Source organism: Copadichromis virginalis, linkage group LG20 (assembly GCF_057382275.1).
Source record: "Copadichromis virginalis isolate Kocher_CV1m ecotype Utaka linkage group LG20, C_Virginalis_male_GT1.1, whole genome shotgun sequence".
Taxonomy (NCBI): Eukaryota; Metazoa; Chordata; class Actinopteri; order Cichliformes; family Cichlidae; genus Copadichromis; species Copadichromis virginalis.
Genome location: NC_140637.1, coordinates 7244978 through 7265940, shown reverse-complemented (window position 1 = coordinate 7265940; position 20963 = coordinate 7244978). Strand labels below are relative to the sequence as shown.

The 20963-nt window shown below is 40.9% G+C and overlaps 1 protein-coding gene across 1 annotated transcript in view; it reads right to left on the bottom strand.

The window, feature by feature from the left end:
- The window catches only part of espn (espin), a 38247-nt gene that overhangs the window by 7414 nt on the left and 9870 nt on the right, over nucleotides 1-20963 (bottom strand). The window contains exons 3-12 of the mRNA XM_085444262.1: nucleotides 18536-18722; nucleotides 17994-18176; nucleotides 16814-16945; nucleotides 15684-15939; nucleotides 13563-13855; nucleotides 9968-10126; nucleotides 7836-8067; nucleotides 6877-6930; nucleotides 3651-3796; nucleotides 2976-3392 (exon numbers count right to left, since the gene is read on the bottom strand). Of these exons, the coding sequence (XP_085300388.1) occupies nucleotides 2976-3392; nucleotides 3651-3796; nucleotides 6877-6930; nucleotides 7836-8067; nucleotides 9968-10126; nucleotides 13563-13855; nucleotides 15684-15939; nucleotides 16814-16945; nucleotides 17994-18176; nucleotides 18536-18722 (2059 nt within the window). The remainder of the gene's footprint in view (nucleotides 1-2975; nucleotides 3393-3650; nucleotides 3797-6876; nucleotides 6931-7835; nucleotides 8068-9967; nucleotides 10127-13562; nucleotides 13856-15683; nucleotides 15940-16813; nucleotides 16946-17993; nucleotides 18177-18535; nucleotides 18723-20963) is intronic.

Here is a 20963-nt window from a genome sequence, read left to right as displayed (position 1 = left end):
ATAAATAGGAGGAGTTTATCGTCTTCACTGTGCATCTCTCCACCAATCTGTGCACTAAATTGGCTGTAGTCCTCCCAGTCCACATCTAAATGATTTCGCCTCCTGCCAGTATATCTAGTCTGATAAGACTCAGAGACTGTATACTTCCGCCAATGTTCAAGGAACAGGAAGACAATTCTCTCTTTCCTCATTTCAATACATTCCTGGACATAGCTTAGATCTGTCTGCACCTCCAAGCTTCTTGTTAGTTGATCATTATTTAAAACAGGGTCTGCAGAAAGAACCTGGCTGAACTGTTCAATATTAGTTGGTGCCATTGCTTCAGAAGACATATATGTCTTAGGAGCATGAGATGCGGTGATAGCTGGTTCTTCAACAAGTGGTAAGACTGATTCCTCCACTGAAGTTAAACCACCATTGGTATTGGATTCCAGTATGGAAGCAGAGGAACAAGGGACCTCATCCTCACAGACTGTCTCTGGATGATAACTAGACTCACTTACCACAGGGAGTGACCTCTTGCGTTTGTAAACCCTATTTGCTTGGTTATCTGCAGACTGCGGCTGATTCTGAACTTCATAATTAGCCTTTAGGTTCTTCACTGAAACGCCGCACTGCTTTATTTCCTTTTCTACATCCTCTCTTGTTGAAAAGGATTGAGAGCGTCCCATAATTCCAGCTGATCCCACTGACTGACCTGTGCTCACATTTCTTGTGTCTTCTTGGGAATATCCAGGACATATAAGATCCAAGATGTCTATCTCTTTGCCTCCCAGAGTGGCAAGAAGGATAGCCATACTCTTTAGGAGGGTAGAAATCTTGCTGCACCAGGCTGGAAGATCTTCAGCTTTGCCATGCACCTGCTTTGGATTGACTGAGAAGTGCCCCTGATTGAGAGCAGCAGAAACTGGTAGAAGCTGGTGAAGCTCCTGCTCCAATTCACTCAGTTCCTTCTCGACTTCTGATACCTTATGCATAACCTGTAGGTTCTCAATTTGCTTCTCAATTCGGTTCAGGTCGGCCTCAGTCATCAGTTCACCAAATGGGCCCAAAATGGCATTGTGGGCGTGGGAGTAGTGCCATTCCAGAGGCTGGTACTGCCCAGTTGATGCAAACTAAATCAGAGGTCAAAGGAGACCAATAGGACAAGGAAAAAAAAAGGAGGAAGGAGGGAGGGATTCCTTCAGCTTGAATTTCCTGGTACGAACACACGCTTCAGTGCAAATCCATCCTAACACACAGGATTTACATGGATTTAGTGGTGCAATGGCACTGCCTGATTACAAGCACAAAGCTTTCCAATGGAATTTTGAGTCAAAGAACAGTGACTACTTTGTTGAGTTATATGCGAAATTATATGTTAGCTAGACCAATACTGGCATGCAAGAGTTACAACATGTTAGTATTTGTATTTTAGGCACTTAACACTGCAGATGTTTCACAACATTTGCGTAATGCCTCTTAAAAGGCTCTATTCTGTTTTTATGAGCCAGTGTTTACTTTTGTCTGATATTTTTTTTATGCATCTACACAACACTTCTACTACAAGGACACTGACACTGCAAACCATTGGCGTTACTCTTTATGAGATCATGATCTGCTCGCACCCTGCCAGCTTCTCCCCCCCCAAAAAAGATGTTGGGGAAATTAAAAAAAAGACTGCTACAATGATTAGATAGAGATGATTTAAATAAATAAAAAATCCTCAATGGACACAAGTTTTCAGTATTGTTAATATGCTATTTGTGTTACTGTTGGTATCAATAATGGTTGACTTGTAGTGTGAATGGACTCGGCATCACACCACTGAATCAGCATGTAAGAACTTGGAACAGCAAAACTCCACCATCAAACACCAGCCCACACTGTGAACCCATTAGTCAAGTGTGCCAAATTCTGTGATGGTTGTTGTAGCCAAGTATTCAATTCAGTGCACTCCAAAAAGGTCTGCTATTGGCAAGAAGTACAAATACGAACAAGAAACATGTGAAGAAATGCAAAAGAAGTGGATAAATAATTGAAAAATGTGAGAACAAGGAGATGATCATTTTGTGGACGTGAACATGTTTTCATGTGTTATTAGCTTATGTGTTACCAGTTTAATGTTTTTATGAAAAAAATGGAACTAAACAATTAAAACACTGCACGTGAGCAGTGTGTTTAAGCTTGTTGTTTAGTGGTGCAACATTACAATTCCTTAGATAGCAGTAAATTATTAATCAGTCAAATTTAATCAAGCATGTTACATACTACTAGGGTCCTTCTTGTATTACACAGGATTAGCAAGTGTTCAGATTGTTCCGGTACAAACATCTTGTCTAAATAGTCATAATATAGTGCTATGACTGTGCATCAGTGTATGCTGGCTGTAGTCCTTGAGAAAAATATGACCCCACTGAATGCTTAGCTTTAAACTAGCGACTTCTAAGAAAAGCTAACACAAAGAGCAAGAATGATCTCATGCAAAAATGGAACTAAATTAAACATGCCTTCGCACAATGCCAGTGTTCAAAGCATAGACAGTATAAAACATGGATGTAGTTTCTGGCTAGGAAGTGCTTTAAACCTGCTAAAAAGTCTATTTTTGCAAATCTTGTTCATACCATGTTTCAAAATGGCAGATTATCTGTGAAAATGTCTTGTGGTTGCCAGTGAGTATGTGGTTTCACAGTCAAAACTCCTCATCACATCCTTTTTATTCCCAAAATCAAGACGGTGATGGAGAAAACGCTCATCTTGAGGTTTCAAAACAAGACTGCAGAAGCAGTGGGTGATGTAACAGTAGCTACGTCCATCTTTTATACTGTCTGTGGTTCAAAATCACAAACTTCCACGCTCAAATCCAAGCAACAGCTATCCCCTTTGCTTTGCTCATGATCTGAATCTGAAGTCACTTCTAGTCATTTTTACTGTACACTGTTAAATTTATAGGCCCACAAATGGGATAGCTAATGACACTCAGCCATTATGCCTACCTTGCGTTTGTGGTCTTCTTCCTCTTGCATCTTGACCTGAAGCTTGCGCACCATCACCTGCCTTTTCCATTCAGGGATGGCTTTCCCTTGTTCATCGTGAGTAGGCACTAGAGCCTCAACATCTGTGAGGCTCGTCTTCCTCCCTGAATCCGCTTTTGCTGTGCCTCCACCACTGTTCCCATTGATCACAGAGTTGGAGGACAGCTGCTCGTTGCTCCCAGATGTTGACACGGTCCTGCCAGATCCGGAGCCAGCGGGGCTGGGGCTGGGGCTGGGGCTGGGACTGGGGCTGGGACTGGGACTGGGGCTGGGGCTCGGATTGGTGGGTTGTGAGGTCACTGGTGTGCTGGTTGGCGGAGGGGATGGCGGTTTGGCTGGTGGGCTAGATGATCGACTCTCTGGAGATGTAGAGTTTTCCTGAAGAGAAATAAAGGCACAGATGGAAAAAAACAAACAAACAGGAGTCACATAAATTTTAACACATGTGGCTAAAAGAGAGTGAGATTTTGACTTTCACAAATCAGGCCAGAATGTGGTTAGATTCACATATAGTTCATTTAAAATAGAGAGCGTGACATCAAATCCACAGTTGATTGTAAAAACTGTGAGTTAACTTTCAGAACGATCCCTTCTGCATGAGTCACTGTCTGTAGCTAAGGAAGCTAAGTGACCTACATTGTTTCCTGTGGGCCCGCTGTTGGAAAACACAGTGGTGTAGCCTTTACTGTGAGGTGTGGGCTTGAGGCTCTTCCCTGCCTTGATCTCTGCCAGCAGCTCCGAGTTGTCGCCGGTGGGGGACATCATGTTGAAAGATTTTGCGCCTGCGGACAAAAGGACGGAGCAGGCAAGTGAAACCAGGTAGAAAGATTGAGCAGAGAGAGATGGATACAGACAGACTGAGAGAGATAGACTGATGAGGAGAAGAAGGGCTTGAGTGGCATTTCACTGTTAAATATTTCATCCAATCAGCAAGGTAACAATGCTGACCTGGAGCATGTTGGACAATGATGGGAGGTCATAATGGTATTCTAAACCTCACTCATGGATAAGCTAGATACGTTTCTTTTTAGATTTGATTACTCTGGTTGGCATCTGCCTTTATTCCTGCTGGGGTCGAATGTTTGCTGGAGACGTAAATATCGTTGGGCAACTGTTAAATCGGCCAACAGCTGGAGTGAGCCAGGATTAAATGAGGATGAGCAATTAAATATACTTTCATTACAGTGAACTCAAAGAACAGAGACACACATTCTCTTTCATTGTCATCTGACCATTATCGTTACAGCTCAGCTGCTGTTAAACACCCTAAAAAGATATACATTCAGTTCCCGTTTACAATAATCTACTGAATGAATCCTTCAACAAATTTAACTACACTTCAACTTCAAACTCTGTTTCAATGCAATTGAAAATTAACTTCATTTTCACTTTTAAAGGAAAAATAAAATTGGTCCTATGCCAATCAGGCAATGTCAAAATATGCCGCTAATTTATGCAATTATACATATAGATCAGCTTTTCAAAATGATTATACTAACCATAAAGAAAACCATAAAGTACTGCATGCAAGCACCACTGCAGCTGTCGTTTGAGTTCTTAAGCAAGAAAACATTTAAAGTGTAAATGGAAAAAGCTCAAAGATGATGCTGTAGTGCACAACAAACAGTTACGCATATCTTTTTACCAGGATTTAAATGTAGAATATTTTGAAGCAAACGCACAAAAGGACACCTCACCTGTTTTTGCGAATGTTTTTTTCTAGGAAAATAAATATCCTCAATCCTTCATTGTTTACTCATCCTCTATGTGCAGAATGGAAAAAAACAAAACAAAAAAGAGTCCTACTGAAAAAGTGCTCCCTGTTGAGACAACCGCAATGCTCCGGCCGGACACAAAGACTCGCTAGCGTGCCACCCCACCTCACTCTCCCTGCTCTCTCTGTCTCTCTCGTGGGGAGGAGAGAACAGCTTTCCATTAAAGACCTATCATCACAGTTGGGGGAAATCTAAAGGAATCACCCGTAACTGGAAGTGACAGCCAGCCATTGGCAAGCCAGCTAGGAATTAACACACACAAACGCACACACACACACCGTGTTTCAATCCCCGGCTTCTCAGTGCCCACAGCCAGACCAAGATTCAGTTCGCTCGACCTGATAAACTGTTTCGAGACACATACAGCTGTCCCTCATATTTTCTGCATCACATAGAGAGAGAAAGAGAGATAGAGAGAAAGAGAGAGAGAGCGAAAGAGAGAGAGATTTGCCTGTGTGTGACACCACTAAGCCTTTTTACAATGTGTGCTTGATTGAAACTGTGGCCTGTGTAAAGCTTCAGGATAAAAAAGAAAGAGCTGAAACACCTTTGACAGCTATTTAAATTCATTTTAAAAAGCTCAGTACATCGCACGAGAGGTACAAATCTAAAATATCCTGGGCTAAAATGTAACTAGATCAGTTGCACATAAACATGATTAAATGCTTTTTCAAACTTAAAAACAGCTAAACAACATTAAACAGCTGTATCTTTCAAAAAAAAAGACACATTCTAAGTTGGTGTGCTTGCAACTTTTTGAAAAGAGATTAAAATGTGTGTTTTTGAGTCTTTGCTAGTACGATTGTATTTAGCCTGGGATGTGGGTGGAGAGAGGGTGGAGGTTTGATGAAGAGACTCACACAGTGGGCAAACAGTGTGACATGTTCCTATGGCGTGTTGCTGTTAAGGTCAGCTATGACCTATGATATAAAAAGCAGGATCCTTTGCACCCTTACAAACAGAAAACCACAGGGACACAAACCTCTTCATTCAGCCGCCTGGTTTGTTGCTCCAAGATTAATAGAAGGTTTTTAATTTTATGGCCTGTTTATCACTACTGGTTAATTCTGTTGAACAAATCATTAGATGAAAATGTGCGCAGTACAATATAAAAGGTAAGCAGTTGTTCTCAATAGAAGAGCAACAGGACAATAAAGGACTCGTAACCATCGCCATTGTTGCAGCAGCATTTGGAATTTGCCACTTGTTCTGCTGCTGTGGCGACAACGAGTGTTTGAGCTGTAAATTTATCTTAAGCTCACAAACGAGTTGGTGGTGTTTCATTTTATGACCACTAAACAACTTGTTTAACAGTGTCACGCGACTCATGCCATTAGCGAGCACACACCACTCTTTAGCTTTAAGTCTTTTATTGCTCTCCTACCATTGGTCGGCAGAAGGAGCATGAACAGATAGGACAGTTGGATAATTGCTGAACAAAGCGTACAGATAACATAAAGAGACTGTAAAAAGGTATAATTGTCACTTATGCTATAGCCAGGTTATATTTTAATGGTGCGTTTACTTACAGCTTTGTTTAAGGTAACAAAACGCCTCGCCTGCTGTACTTGTTACAAAATGTTTCTTAATTAGATTGTAATGTTGAATTTTCTGTTATTCTGTGTTTTATGTTGCCGTTTCACTGATTCTGAAATCTTAGTAAAAATCTTTTTTTTTTTTATGTTGTTTTACCTGGAATACAGTCACTCTGCACTAATACTAGTCCTCACTGTATTGACCATGCGGCATTGGGTAAAAATAGATAAAAAAATGTAGGTAATCATTCAAACATTGCCTTTGTTAACAGCAATTACGGTCACATTGTACTTAAAAGTAAATTTCTTTCAGTTCAGTTTTCAAAGGGTGATAGAACAGCTGCTTTGATAAATTGGATACATATGGTTTGAAATAACATCTCATATAAAGTTATTTACATAAAATGCTATGGACAGGTTAAAATGCTCTAGAATTTAGACAAATGTTATAAAATGTCATGTAAGTGGGAAGGACAACTGTGAACTCTGAACGTATCTAAACAGGATGAAGTGATTTAGCTTAAATGCAATTGATTCGCAGTCTCTACTTACTCTTCATCTGTCTAAGTGCTCCTCCCTCAGCCTGTGAGGCAGAGTTATCTCCGCCTTGACAGAGCACATGGTGGCAGGCAAGAAGAGGGAAAAAACAAAAGAAACAAAACAGAGAGAAGTGCATGGAGAGCAAACAGGAGAGATAAAGAACATGTAAACAGAAACGTATAAAGCAGAAAAGCAATGCTGAATTGAAAGTGACAGTTTATAACCAGGCGACATCAATGTATTTAGAATTACAAGAGAAAAAAGTATTTTGTATGTGTCACTCTTCATGTAATATCTTTATCAGGTAAAACTGATATCTGCCTATCATTAACAAATTCTTTAAGCAAAGATTTTTGGTATTTTTGCTCAGTTTCCAGTTTGCTTTTGTAGTATACTGACCAATAGTATAAGCAGGAAGTTATGTATGTAGACATGTATGCAAAGAATGGCAGATGTCAGCTCCAAGAACTGGATTTGTCATAATCAAATTTAGGAACTTCACTTTCACTGAACTTCCTTGTATATTAATGAGTTTCTAGAAAAAGGAAATGCATTAATAAACGTTAGAACAAGATAAATATTTTGTTTTTCCGATCACAAATCTTAAAACACTTATGTATTTTAAAATTCCACATTTTTAGCACTTAAAAAACAGCCTTATACAAAAGTTAAAATTTCCCTGCAACTCGAGCGGCATGTGCACCGTCAGACTGCATCATCCAGTGCGTCCAGGGCACTTAAGGAAATGGCTGAACACTAAACCAGTTCTCAGGGTAATGCTAGCGCTACATCATTAATTTATAATCTCTTATTTAGAATGCTAGGGTCAGACTCAACTCATCTTTACCCAGGGTGATTACTTTGTAGCCATTAATACACCAGTCTCTGCTTTCTAGGACTAATATAGCAGGAAACAAAGATGGGGGGAAAAGTATTGAGATTAGGGAAAAAAGCAGGTTTGGTTGACTTACTTCCTGATGACGAAGATGGGCGTCGTTGATTGGTGGGCGTGGCGTTGGCATTATTTTGAGGGGTTTGTGTCTCCGGAGGCAGAGGAGGAGGTGGCGGGGGTGTTGGCATTGGATTGCTTGGGGGAAGAGGTGGTGGTGGAGGAGGTGGTGGTTGAGGGACAGATTCCTCTGTAGTCCCATTTTCAGAGCTTTGGGCGGGATTTTCATTTGGCTCCTCCAATAACACAGAACCCTGAACCAGCAAAAGGGAGAGCAAAAAAAATGTCACTCATTCTGCATTCTGAGGTTTTGTCTTAAAAACGACATTGTTGTTAACTGGAAACACTGCTTTATCCTGAAAGAATTAAAATAACACTTATTTTTGCTCCACAAATTAAATATTTTTTTTGCATACTCTTGAGAGTTTCTTTGCGCCTTACAAAAACAGTTTGTTTTTTTTCAGTGTTGGAAATATTAAAAAAAATTCACTGGTGAAAAAAAGATGCCACGACATTTATCTAAAATAATATCTGAGAAAGCTTGAGATTCCTGCGCTGAGGCTTGACAGGCGCAAATGTATAGTGGCACCATACCTCAGCTTCCTCCTGTCTTTCATTAACTCATAACAACACAATGCCTTTTGCTAATAACAGCTAATATGACATAATCTCAAGGGGGAAAGGTCTGAGGGGAAAACAGCCATCTGTCACTGCCCCACCCAGTGCATACGTCTGACACACTCTGAAAGTGTGCCGTACCTCCTGTGGAGACAAATTAATAGACCATGACATTTAACTCGACTCCACCGCTCCATTATTCCTCAGACGTGTGCTTGTCATTGTTGCCGCCTTTACTTTTCAAACCCCCCAGAGAGCTGGAAGGGGGTTGGCCATGTCCAGATGGGTCTTGGCAGCACGTGCCGCTTCTGCTGATTAGCCAGCCCATCTGCTAGGGTTGTGCTGAGACCAGGAGGGGCCCCGCTGAGGCCTTAATTGGCTCAATGAGGATTATAACCCATGTCATCCAAAACACCCCCACCCCTGATACCCATGAGATTATAAGAACACCTCTCTAGGGATGTTGGTGAGAGTCTGCCAGATTCTATTCATTCAGCTGCCTGTGAAGGTATGTGGCAACAAGCACACAGCTTATATTTAATACTGGGATTGACATGCAAATGCGAACAGAAATTTTCCTTGATCAACTTTTCAGGGCACCTACAATGGCACATAATTTTGGACTAACCTTTTGTCCTTTCTGGGGAAATTCTGTTGTGCAAGCGCATTATGTCAATGGTAACCGAGTAGGCTAATAAATAGTGCCTAAGTCAATAAAAAAGCATTATCAAAATGTTTGCATTGCAGTCTGATGTACATGTGGGGGATTTTATTACAGCCTAACACATACAAGCTGGCCACTTATCTAACAAATACGTTCAGCTTCAGTGGGATTCTCCTTTTTGTGTCCCTTTCGTTGGTGATTTCTTGCTAAGTGCTTTGTTGTCAGCGATCATACTGAGTTTGATCTACTGTAGCCTCTTGGACAGTTTACACAATGGGGTGGAGACTCAAGAGGCAATGGAAATAAGGGGATAATTTGGATCAGGTGGCAAACAAAAGCTCAAGAGGACGCAACATTATATAACATGCTGAGTGGCAATGCTTAGGCAAATAGTGGAGCCAGTTTTGTAACCGAATGCCATCGTCAGCAAGCTAAACCTCAGACTGGAATGACCTTATAAGGAGTTAAGAAAGGAAAAAGGAGAAAAGGAGCCTTCATGGAAGAACCAGGGCACACTATGTCAACCCACTACTAACCTTACATCCATCAGACATCAGCTCATGTACTGACTTTCAATGTCACCAAAAATAGTGAGATAACTGAATTATAACAAAGTAATATTTATTTTTATATTTTTGTATAATGCACACAATATTAAGCTGCCTTGTGTTAAAAAAGGTATGTCACATAAAGAAATAAAAGCAAACATACCAGGGCAAAAAAGCATTTTTCACACACATTTCCAGAAACATATAGACAAGTACATACATTAAAATAAGAACCTATAATACAACAAACATATATAGAGGCAGACATATTATTATCATTTTTAACCATGTATAGTTTGCAGAAACGGCAGAGCTCGGGCTCACCTCCTCGTTGGGTGCCATGATTTTGCTCCCACAAGGCTCGGCCGTGTCGCTCCCCAGGGTTTTGTAGTAGTCCCCAGTGCTGGGCTGCTTGTTGAAACTCCTTGACTTCCTGTTTGAATCCACACGGCGCAATTTGTCGTGGCTCTCTCCAAGAGTCAACTGATTAAGAGATTCAAACAAGAGAGAGAAAGGAGAAATATAATTTGTTGTTTAACCCACCGACTTTCACAGGAGTACATTAACGCTTTTTTTTTTAGTTTGAAGTGCATGTAAAACCAGTCAATGAATGATTGCTATCGATAGACTGATTATTGGAATTGGATGCAAAAATGTATAATCATTTATGTTGTGCTGAATTGCATTGAATTATTTTATTGTGACTTATAATCATTGTCAATGCTTTGGGAGTGAACCTTTCATTCTGCGATGCTATGTACAACATATTTACCATCTTTTATTCCCAGATTAGCCTTCTCTTGTGACCAAAGTGGCTTTATTCACTCACAACACTTCACAACAAGGCTTTAGTTTGGTTCAATAGTCATTGATATTTCATGCTAAATTTGTGGAGCTATAGGACATAATGGTTCACATGCAATGCAACTTTTACACCAGCGTAAGGGAGACCGTTCTTTAAGAGCAAGGTCAGAGGTCACTAACTTGAACCTTTAGTTATGGGCTCTCACTTTCCACTCCGACATCTATCCAACAATTGGAGCTGTAAAGCCAGGATATCAAAGCTGGTGTTAAAAGAAACTGTGTGGGTTAAAGCGTGCATATACATGAGAGTTACCAGGTTACTGGACAGTAGCGATGGATGCGATCACATTGCATTATAACTAACATGCTTTTCCAGTCTTTCTGTGGACAGATTTTACTAATGCAAAAAGCCTCAAATTTGCATTTACTCAACTCAAATCATGTTCAATGAAAACTTTTTAAAATTGAAATGATTGATTTTCAAAAGTGTACACTACAAAATGTGTGTAAAAGACAACACAGCACATTTTTAATGTTTAATGTCAAAAATGAACCTTAAAAGCTTTCAGCTACAAGCGTGCGAGAGTCGTTGACGGACAAAAAATACAATTACTTTGCCTTTCAAATCCAGGGCTAGGCAACAGACTTGCGGTCATTTACATTGTAATGCGTGCATAGGTCATGGCTTCGCACAAAATCCAGACAAGAGCACAGTGTTTAACATAACCAATAATTGACAGCTGACCCCTGACCTCTCCTCCTCTGTGGTGTCATGTTCTGAGTTTTTATAAGCCTATTTAACTTTGTTGACTCATGTCTGCTGTCACAGAAATGGTCCCTGAGCACTCATCAAGTAGGAGAGTAATGTGAGCTGGGGAGTGCTACAGATGGTTTGTCATCCTCCAGGGAGGTGGGTCAACAATAGCAATTGTACAAAGCATTATAGCTGCCCCCCGCTCCCATCAGCCACAGAGAAGCATACACACAGACAACCTTTCTTCCCATTATATAGATCTATCTCTCAGCATAAAGTCATATGTTTTATACACACGCACGCACGCACGCACACACCCACAGATAGATAGATAGATAGATAGATAGATAGATAGATAGATAGATAGATAGATAGATAGATAGATAGATAGATAGATAGATAGATAGATAGATAGATAGATAGATAGATAGATAGATAGATAGATAGATAGATAGATAGATGGTCAGTATGCCTGACTACTGAAGGTTGTTTAACCTGTTTGTTGTTGAAGATGTTTAGCACATTTGCATGTAGCCTTGCAAAAGGCACGGTCGTATTAAAATATTTTGACATCCTTTAAAAGTTAAAAGCAAACTACTCAAATAACCTTTTAAAAAGTAAAGTAAATCCAACTCTAAAATTCAAGCATGACTTTTTATGCAACACACTCATCGTTCATACAGCGGCTTAAACTGCTCCAACCTGAACCTGGAGATAATATGTGAAACAATTTGTAGCATCTTTTTTCTTCATTTTTTTTCCACTACGTGACAGCACTTTTTCCTGTTAACACCTTACCTCAGCGCTGAGAGTCCTCTCTTATAGCTCTCCTCCAGTACAGACAGAGTCTCATCCACAAAAACCCAGCAGAGCAAAGAAGGTAGCTGTCACCAGATCCAGAGCTTCACCTCCTCTCTCCTCAGTGCTATGCCTGTCACTTTACCTGCCCTCTCAATTTACCTACAGGTCTCATCAATAACCTATTGGGCCGGCCACAATGCTGGCAGTGATGTCACCACTAACCCGTAGACCAACCACTCCTCAACTCTGCCCGTTTCCTCTTATGCAAAACACCAACACCCATGTGTTTCCCTGACCGTGGTCAGTCACATGCAAATCTCCCAGGCTTTAGGATTATGAGAATTTTCTAGCTTTCAGGGCCCAGAATTAGCAGCAAAGATCTCATGTAAGTGAGAGTTCAAAGTCCAAATTTTTCCAGAAGGACTGCAGATGCACCCCCCCCCCTCCTAAAATATCTTTTAGTAAGCTTTTAAAATAATTTTTTGCACATGAAGTTCCTTTACTAGATTATGAAATGGCACCATTCACTGTTTCAAGGTAATTTGTTTTCTTTCCGACGTATGTTGCGCACAATGATCTTATGTGTGCTTTCATTGTTAAATGTTAATGATGGCCGCCCAGGGCCGGTCACCTGGGTACAAAGAAGGGAGGGACGGGTGGGGGTACTAATTAAAAGCTCCACATGGCTGACGGCACATGCTCCTAGATACAAATACACACAGAACTCACCATGGAGATGATCTATGGCGAAAGGACACTTTCACTAACTGTGGACTTGATGACAGCGAGCAACAACCATACACACGGCCCCTGTCTGAACAATTGATTTTTTTGTTTAATATATATGCTTGGTTTGAGTGTTTTGTGAAAGTCAAGTAAACTTGTAACTGGAGAGAGACTCATATATTAAATAAATTCACATGTACTGCAGTGTTGCAGACACTAATGTTTATGCCAGTCCTAATGGCTGCTTCTTGTCAACAACATTTTTGAGTGATCTTGGGCCAGATTAATTACTGGCATTAAGATCAAACCCATCAACCATTGTTTGTGCGTCAAGCCAGAGCCCTGCTACGGTAATGAGCATATTCTTTGCCCTTGTTAGCAATGCTAACACAATAACATCATTGTGGGTATAAGACAAGGCACATTGTTACATAAGAGTTATAGCTCACTGATTAGGCACAAGGGAAAATAACAGCTAATGGCTAGTTTATTCCCCCCCCCCCATCCCGCTCCTTCTGTTTCTAGTCTTGGTCACATCATGTCACTTTTGGTGCTTTCCCAAAATTAATGACATCTGAAGTTTAACTAAAAGTGAGCATGTTGAAGCTGATGTTGTGTGAAGTCACATTAAAGAAATCTTCTGCTGGTCTTGCGATATAAATAAGCCAGGCTGTGAAACCCTATCCCTGCTGAGATAAATGCACAAACACTAATTTATATAAATATGGTTGCTTTCATTTTTCTGTCAGATTTTCCTCCATAGAGAGAAAATATTTGCACAACCTCATGGCACTTCCGACAAACAGCTTTTCCTCAGCTGAACCGGGAGCTTACCAGCGTCTCTTTTTTTTGGGATTTGTTGTCCACACGGCGCAAGTTGCTTTTGACTTTAAGGAACTCGGCTGCCAATGGCTCTTGTGGAGGCTGTGGAGCTGGGTAGCTGGGGGGTGGAGGGGGTGTCGGAGGAGACTCTGGGGGAGGCGGTGGGGGAAAGGGGGGCGGTGGTGGCGGAAGCTTGGAGGCTCCATCATCAGGTTCCTCATTCTTCTTGTGCGTATCGGAGCTGATGTCTGGGTTTAGCATATCCATGTATGCCTGCATGTCTGAAATGGCTGTCTCTGGTGCACCTGTGAAAACAACAGCCTGTTACAGGAAGGAAAATGTGTGCATTTGTAAAACATTCCCTCCAGTCTACATCTGATTACACAACTGAGAGATGAATGAGAAACATGAATGTCACACTAATGACGTCTGCACACAAGCCACTAGGGTGCAGCACTAGTATGGCACCTTTGACATCAAGCGACAGCAAGAAAACTGCTCCGTGCTGTTTCCTGCGCTTTGCTGACTGTACAGGGAGTGCAGAATTATTAGGCAAGTTGTATTTTTGAGGAATAATTTTATTATTGAACAACAACCATGTTCTCAATGAACCCAAACACTCATTAATATCAAAGCTGAATGTTTTTGGAAGTAGTTTTTAGTTTTAGCTATTTTAGGGGGATATCTGTGTGTGCAGGTGACTATTACTGTGCATAATTATTAGGCAACTTAACAAAAAACAAATATATACCCATTTCAATTATTTATTTTTACCAGTGAAACCAATATAACATCTCCACATTCACAAATATACATTTCTGACATTCAAAAACAAAACAAAAACAAATCAGCGACCAATATAGCCACCTTTCTTTGCAAGGACACTCAAAAGCCTGCCATCCATGGATTCTGTCAGTGTTTTGATCTGTTCACCATCAACATTGCGTGCAGCAGCAACCAGAGCCTCCCAGACACTGTTCAGAGAGGTGTACTGTTTTCCCTCCTTGTAAATCTCACATTTGATGATGGACCACAGGTTCTCAATGGGGTTCAGATCAGGTGAACAAGGTGGCCATGTCATTAGTTTTTCTTCTTTTATACCCTTTCTTGCCAGCCATGCTGTGGAGTACTTGGACGCGTGTGATGGAACATTGTCCTGCATGAAAATCATGTTTTTCTTGAAGGATGCAGACTTCTTCCTGTACCACTGCTTGAAGAAGGTGTCTTCCAGAAACTGGCAGTAGGACTGGGAGTTGAGCTTGACTCCATCCTCAACCCGAAAAGGCCCCACAAGCTCATCTTTGATGATACCAGCCCAAACCAGTACTCCACCTCCACCTTGCTGGCGTCTGTGTTGGACTGGAGCTCTCTGCCCTTTACCAATCCAGCCACGGGCCCATCAAGACTCACTCTCATTTCATCAGTCCATAAAACCTTAGAAAAATCAGTCTTGAGATATTTCTTGGCCCAGTCTTGACGTTTCAGCTTGTGTGTCTTGTTCAGTGGTGGTCGTCTTTCAGCCTTTCTTACCTTGGCCATGTCTCTGAGTATTGCACACCTTGTGCTTTTGGGCACTCCAGTGATGTTGCAGCTCTGAAATAAACCTCTGTTGACTATTTTGAATGAAACGCTTGATTGTTCGATGATCACGCTTCAGAAGCTTTGCAATTTTGAGATTGCTGCATCACTATTTTTGACTTTTCTGAGCCTGTCAAGTCCTTCTTTTGACCCATTTTGCCAAAGGAAAGGACGTTGCCTAATAATTATGCACACCTGATATAGGGTGTTGATGTCATTAGACCACACCCCTTCTCATTACAGAGATGCACATCACCTAATATGCTTAATTGGTAGTAGGCTTTCGAGCCTATACAGCTTGGAGTAAGACAACATGCATGAAGAGGATGATGTGGACAAAATACTCATTTGCCAAAAAATTCTGCACTCCTTGTATTATTGCTGAAATGCCATAATAGTAGAGTCATGATATAGACTGAAGCAAGCCTTTCATGCAACATTCTTATTATGATGTGATTAAAAGTATATGTAGCTGTTGATCTGATCGGCATTTGTCATTCTGAAATGCTTGAAAAAGATACACATTATATCCTTAATGTGTAAAGAGCAGCAGACCTGTGTGTGCAACTGCGCTCAGCTGAGCAGGTGGGCCTCGTGACGTTGTCAAGCTGCTCCTCTTCTCCCCAGTGCTGGACTGACTGGAGTTGGCTGAGTCGTAGTTGGACAGGGAGCTGGATGGTGAACCGATGTCAAAGTGTGCTGCCTGGGCGGAAGGAGGCATGGTGGTGTTTGGGGAGGACAGGCCAGAGTCTGGCTGCTTGTACTCAAGGTCCGTCGAGGGATCCCGGGACAAAACGCGGTGCTCCACACTCTGCGAGGGGACGAGTTTTATGAACATTCAATTTTCACGATTGTTCAATTTATTCTACTTGGTTGTCTGATATATAGATATCATTTCCACATTACTAAAACAAAGCAAAAAGCATTTGTACATCAATTAATTCTTTATTAATCATTAATAAAACACATCTGGTTCATTAATTTTTAGATTTAGAAAGATACAGGGTCATTATGGCAGGCTCATAAATTTGTCTCTTATTAAAATCTACATGTGCATTCATCAGCTGTTAAATCTCACTGCTACTCAGTCCCTGGTGACTTAACGAGGAGAAGAACAGCATTACAGGCACACTAATGAAACACCTCACAGCTAGTGAGAATGGCTCTGGGGATCTTTTTGCTTTTCCCACAATGCAGGACTCAATTGGCTGAATGCGCCCCATGAGAAAGAGCACAAGAAGAGAGAAATATGTCATCGATGCCAAACGAGCTCTGTGAGAAAGAATTATTCCCCTGGCCACTCAGGAACTTCAGAGGGTTAAGGCCATGGAGAGCACTGTGTGTCAGGTAGCTTGACTAATTATCTGAGTCTGAAGTCTGTCATGGGAGGCAGGTTCATAGAAAGCTAAACATTATTGAAATATCTCCATTATTCATTCTATCTATCTATCTATCTATCTATCTATCTATCTATCTATCTATCTATCTATCTATCTATCTATCTATCTATCTATCTATCTATCTATCTATCTATCTGTCTGTCTGTCTGTCTGTCTATCTATCTATCTGTGGGTGTGTGCATGCGTGTGTGTGTATAAAACATATGACTTTATGCTGACTTCTATCCATCCATCCATCCATCCATCCATCCAACATTTACATTTTTTTTAGACATGTACTCTTACCATGTTCTCCACAGTGTGCAGATACTTGGCACACTGGGAGTGGCCATTGTATTCGGCCAAGTCTGCTGCAGTGAAGCCATCCTGGTCCCTTATGCCCAGGTCAACTCCATTAACAACAAGGATCTGACAGCACTGAAAAGCAGACAGAGAAAGTTCCAGAGTGGATTGGTCAGTGTTTGTGAAACAGGCTGCTTAGACTCATCTTCAATTAGCAACGATAAAAACTGTTTACACTCCACTCAGTTCAGTGTGACAGACTCTCAACATGTAAAATGTTGAGAGTCTGTCTGTGGGTGACTGTAGCTCAGGTGGCAGAGCAGGTCAGCCACTAATCAGAAGGTCGGTGGTTCGATCCCAGGCTGCCTCCTGGCTGCATGCCAAATATCCTTGGGCAAGATACTAACCCCATGTTTGCCTACTGGTGGTGGTCAGAGGGCCCGGTGGCGCCAGTGTCCGGCAGCCTCGCCTCTGTCAGTGCGCCCCAGGGCAGCTGTGGCTACAATGTAGCTTGCCATCGCCAGTGTGTGACTGTGTGTGTGAATGGGTGAATGACTGAATGTAGTGTGAAGCGCTTTGGGGTCCTTAGGGACTAGAAAAGCGCTATACAAATGCAGGCCATTTACCATATGTAAAATGTTTGACATATTGAGTGGATAAATGCAAGGCTTAGAGTACATGTTAACACAAATTGTGTTTTGTTTCACACTGCATCAGACCAGAAAAACACCATATTATATCACCACACTCCCTCACTGATCAACTAATTAATGTAAATGTCCTAGCTAAAAGCAAAATACTTAATCATGCTTATCATGCTTTTCTTTGATCTTCTCTTAGTTATCATTCATTTTTCTCTCTCTCATGAAAAAGTTTCTGTTTCAAAGTCTACAGAAACTTGGAAATAGTTTAAAGCATGAATTTAACAAGCTTTCTACCAAGCACCAGTGGAAGCTGGAATAAGCTTGTTGTTCTCAGACTGAGCAACCTTTGTTCTGCCCTATTGACTTGTGTTTCAGTGAGCTTCTTAAAAGTCCACACTGATCAACTCTTTTGTAAAAAAAAGAAAAAAAACATAATCATGAAAAACATAGTTTTCTCTATATACTTCAACAATTCTTGAAAGAGCGCTTCTTTACACATATTCTGCTACTGTGCTGATCCAATAAGACCTAACACACACCTCAAGTTCACCATTCTCTGCAGCATCATGGAGGGGGGTCCCTCCCCAGTTGTCAGTGACGATCTCCCCACCATGCAGCAGAAGCCAGCTGAGGACCTTTGCGTGACCACGACTGGCTGCAAAATGCATCGTCGTGGCTCCGTCACCATCTCTGTCTGTCAGGCTGATCTCGGTGAAACTCATCTGCAGGAAACGAGATGGAGGTTAATGCTTAGCAGTCATCAGAAAGATTTCAGCTGCTTTTGGTCCAATTTTTGTGACTCCAGTAGTAAACGGTGGCTTTGGCACATTTTTCAAGTAAATGATGTAGGAAAATTTTGGTTAAAAGTTCAATTATGATGTGACTTCTGGTGATATCACAAGCTATTTTAGATATCACAAGCATATTATACTAATACTACTAATATTAAGTAATTTGCTTAATCATAAATATCAGTATTGTACCTTCACTTGTTCCGTTTAAAAAAAAACCCCACAATTGGCGGAGAAAAACTATTCCATTATTAAGACATGATCTACAGTGTTCTGATAGTCCAACGCACCAGCCAGACAATGACAGTGTTATGGCCCATCTGGGAAGCAGCATGCAGAGGTGTCATCCCATCATTGGCTCGAATGCTCGGATCCGCTCCACAGTCTTTGACCAGGTATTGGACAACCTCCAGATGGCCTTCCTGGCAGGCCAGGTAGAGTGGTGTGGCACCATTTTTTGTTCGGGAGTTGACAAGGCTGTAGGAAAGTGAATCAGTAAGGAAAATGAAAGACTTCTGCATAATAAGAAAAATAAAAACCAAATTGGTGATAATACAGACCTGTGAAACCCTGTTTCAATGTTATGCTTTAATGTATCATGAAAGAAAAATAATCTGGTTCATACCAGGTTCTAAATTGGTTTAAAACAACCGCTGCAGAGCAACAACATGTGATATTTGACGTTATTTGTGTAACAAAAAAAGTCCAAACTTCAGAAGCAGTGTGAGAAAAGCCAAGTACACCACATGATTCAGTAGCTTTTAGCAAAAGTGACATGAAGTGATGGTTTTCTGACATTGTTGTGAAGGAACTTTGCCCCACTCTTATTTACAGTATTGCTTTAGTTCATTGAGATTTGTGGGTATTTGATTGTACACAGCTCTCTTAAGGTCCCACCACCATATTTCAGTCAGGTGTTAATGACTGACCAATACATTCTGTTGTAGATTTGCTGATTTTTCATTTTAAATTATATTTCAATTGTCACAAAGGCAAAAAACGAAACAAAAAAAAATCTCTTTGTGGCAATTCTGACAAAAGATGGCAGTCTTTATACTGAAGAGAAGAAACCTGGCTGTGTCTGCTCCTTACAAGATGATGGGTGTGCACGTTATTTGCCAGCCAAAACATCAGTTTCGTCATGTGTGCACAGAGCACTCTATGAAAATAACCTGAAACAACATAAGCCTTATCTTTTTAAATCTTCATATGTAAGCAATGGTATTAATCTAAAAAAACTGAAAGTGTAAGCTGTAGTTAACAATTAGCTGGGACAGGAAAAGATACACTTGTCAGCATCAACATGCAGCTATTTTGAGAACAGACAGCAGTGATGCACAGCCAGATCCTGCTCACCTTTATTACCCTTGGCTCCGCCTTCAATGCAAAACCTCATCTGATGCTTGTATCCCTTCTTGTCCCAGATCTTTATAGTCACAATGGGAGGTCAGAGAGTGAACAAAAATATCTCCACTAAATCCTATAAGGTAGTGCTTTATTTGGACTCTGACAAATGAGCAAGGAGTCTCTTAAGAGGATTATCACTCCACTGGCTTTACCTGGCTTGCTTTGTGCTCGTCCAACAGTGCAAGTAGAAAAGACAAACTGAGTAGCCAGAGAGCAACAGAAGTTGAGTAAACTGAGAGGCAGAGCTTAAGTGGATGGTTGGTTCCTGCAGAGTCAAACACAAACCTGTCGTGCTTTCCCTTAAAAGGATTTGCCTCACTTAACGCCACATGTGAATGACAATCAGTCAGGTCCTATTCTGAGACAGGAAGAGTATATGCTAAGGAATAACTTAACCTTTGAAGATCAAAAAAAGGAGGGCCTATTGGGTGACTGAGAAAAAAGCTCCAAGCAGAAAAAGTACATACTAAATATTTCAAAATAAGAAGGGGAAGTAATCTGCATTCCTGTCATCAGGAAATGGGCAGTCAAATTATTTATTCATGAGTGTAACAAAAGTGGGAACAATTTTATCTGCACACAGCCATCCGTGTAGAAGAAAAGTTCTATTTATCATTAATCATAGCTGAAAATCTTGATGGTTACCAGGCTAACAAAGCACAGTCTCCCTTTGTCACAACTCTTCAAAGTGAATAGGCTTGAATTCTCTCTACCAAAGAAGTGGAGAACTGGTGTAGATTTCAAAGAGCTAAGAAAGTGCTTAGCCTTGTGTGACAACACAGCTAGCAAGTGGCACAAGGGACGCTACCTCGTCAGCCACTCATGTACACGGTAACAAAGACCAAGGTTGTCTTCATTACTAGTAAAGTAATTGATGTCACACTAATGGCCTTCTTGCTTGATAAAAGCTTGTTACCCGCTCAGTGGTTTTTCCCATCTGAATAATGAAAAATATCATATGATTTATTTAGCTTCCCAACCTGTGAGTTCTTTGTATGAAATTGTATGTTTTTACATATTTCACAATGGAAATCGGATGGCACAATACTTAGCTCTAATCTGCACCTTTTCTATATACAGTAATTGACAGCACAGCCACAAAGGTATAACTGAAACAGCGATATAAACCAGCGGGAACATACAGGGATGTCTGATGTGGTTCTACATATAAGCAACACTTCTGGCTTACATCTCTAACTGATACTGTGCATGATGAAAACTGAATAAAATATACTTTGTTTGGCTTCGTAACCAAACATTATTCATGTTGAAATCTGTGAAAGTATTTATTGATTCACTTTAAGAAACACA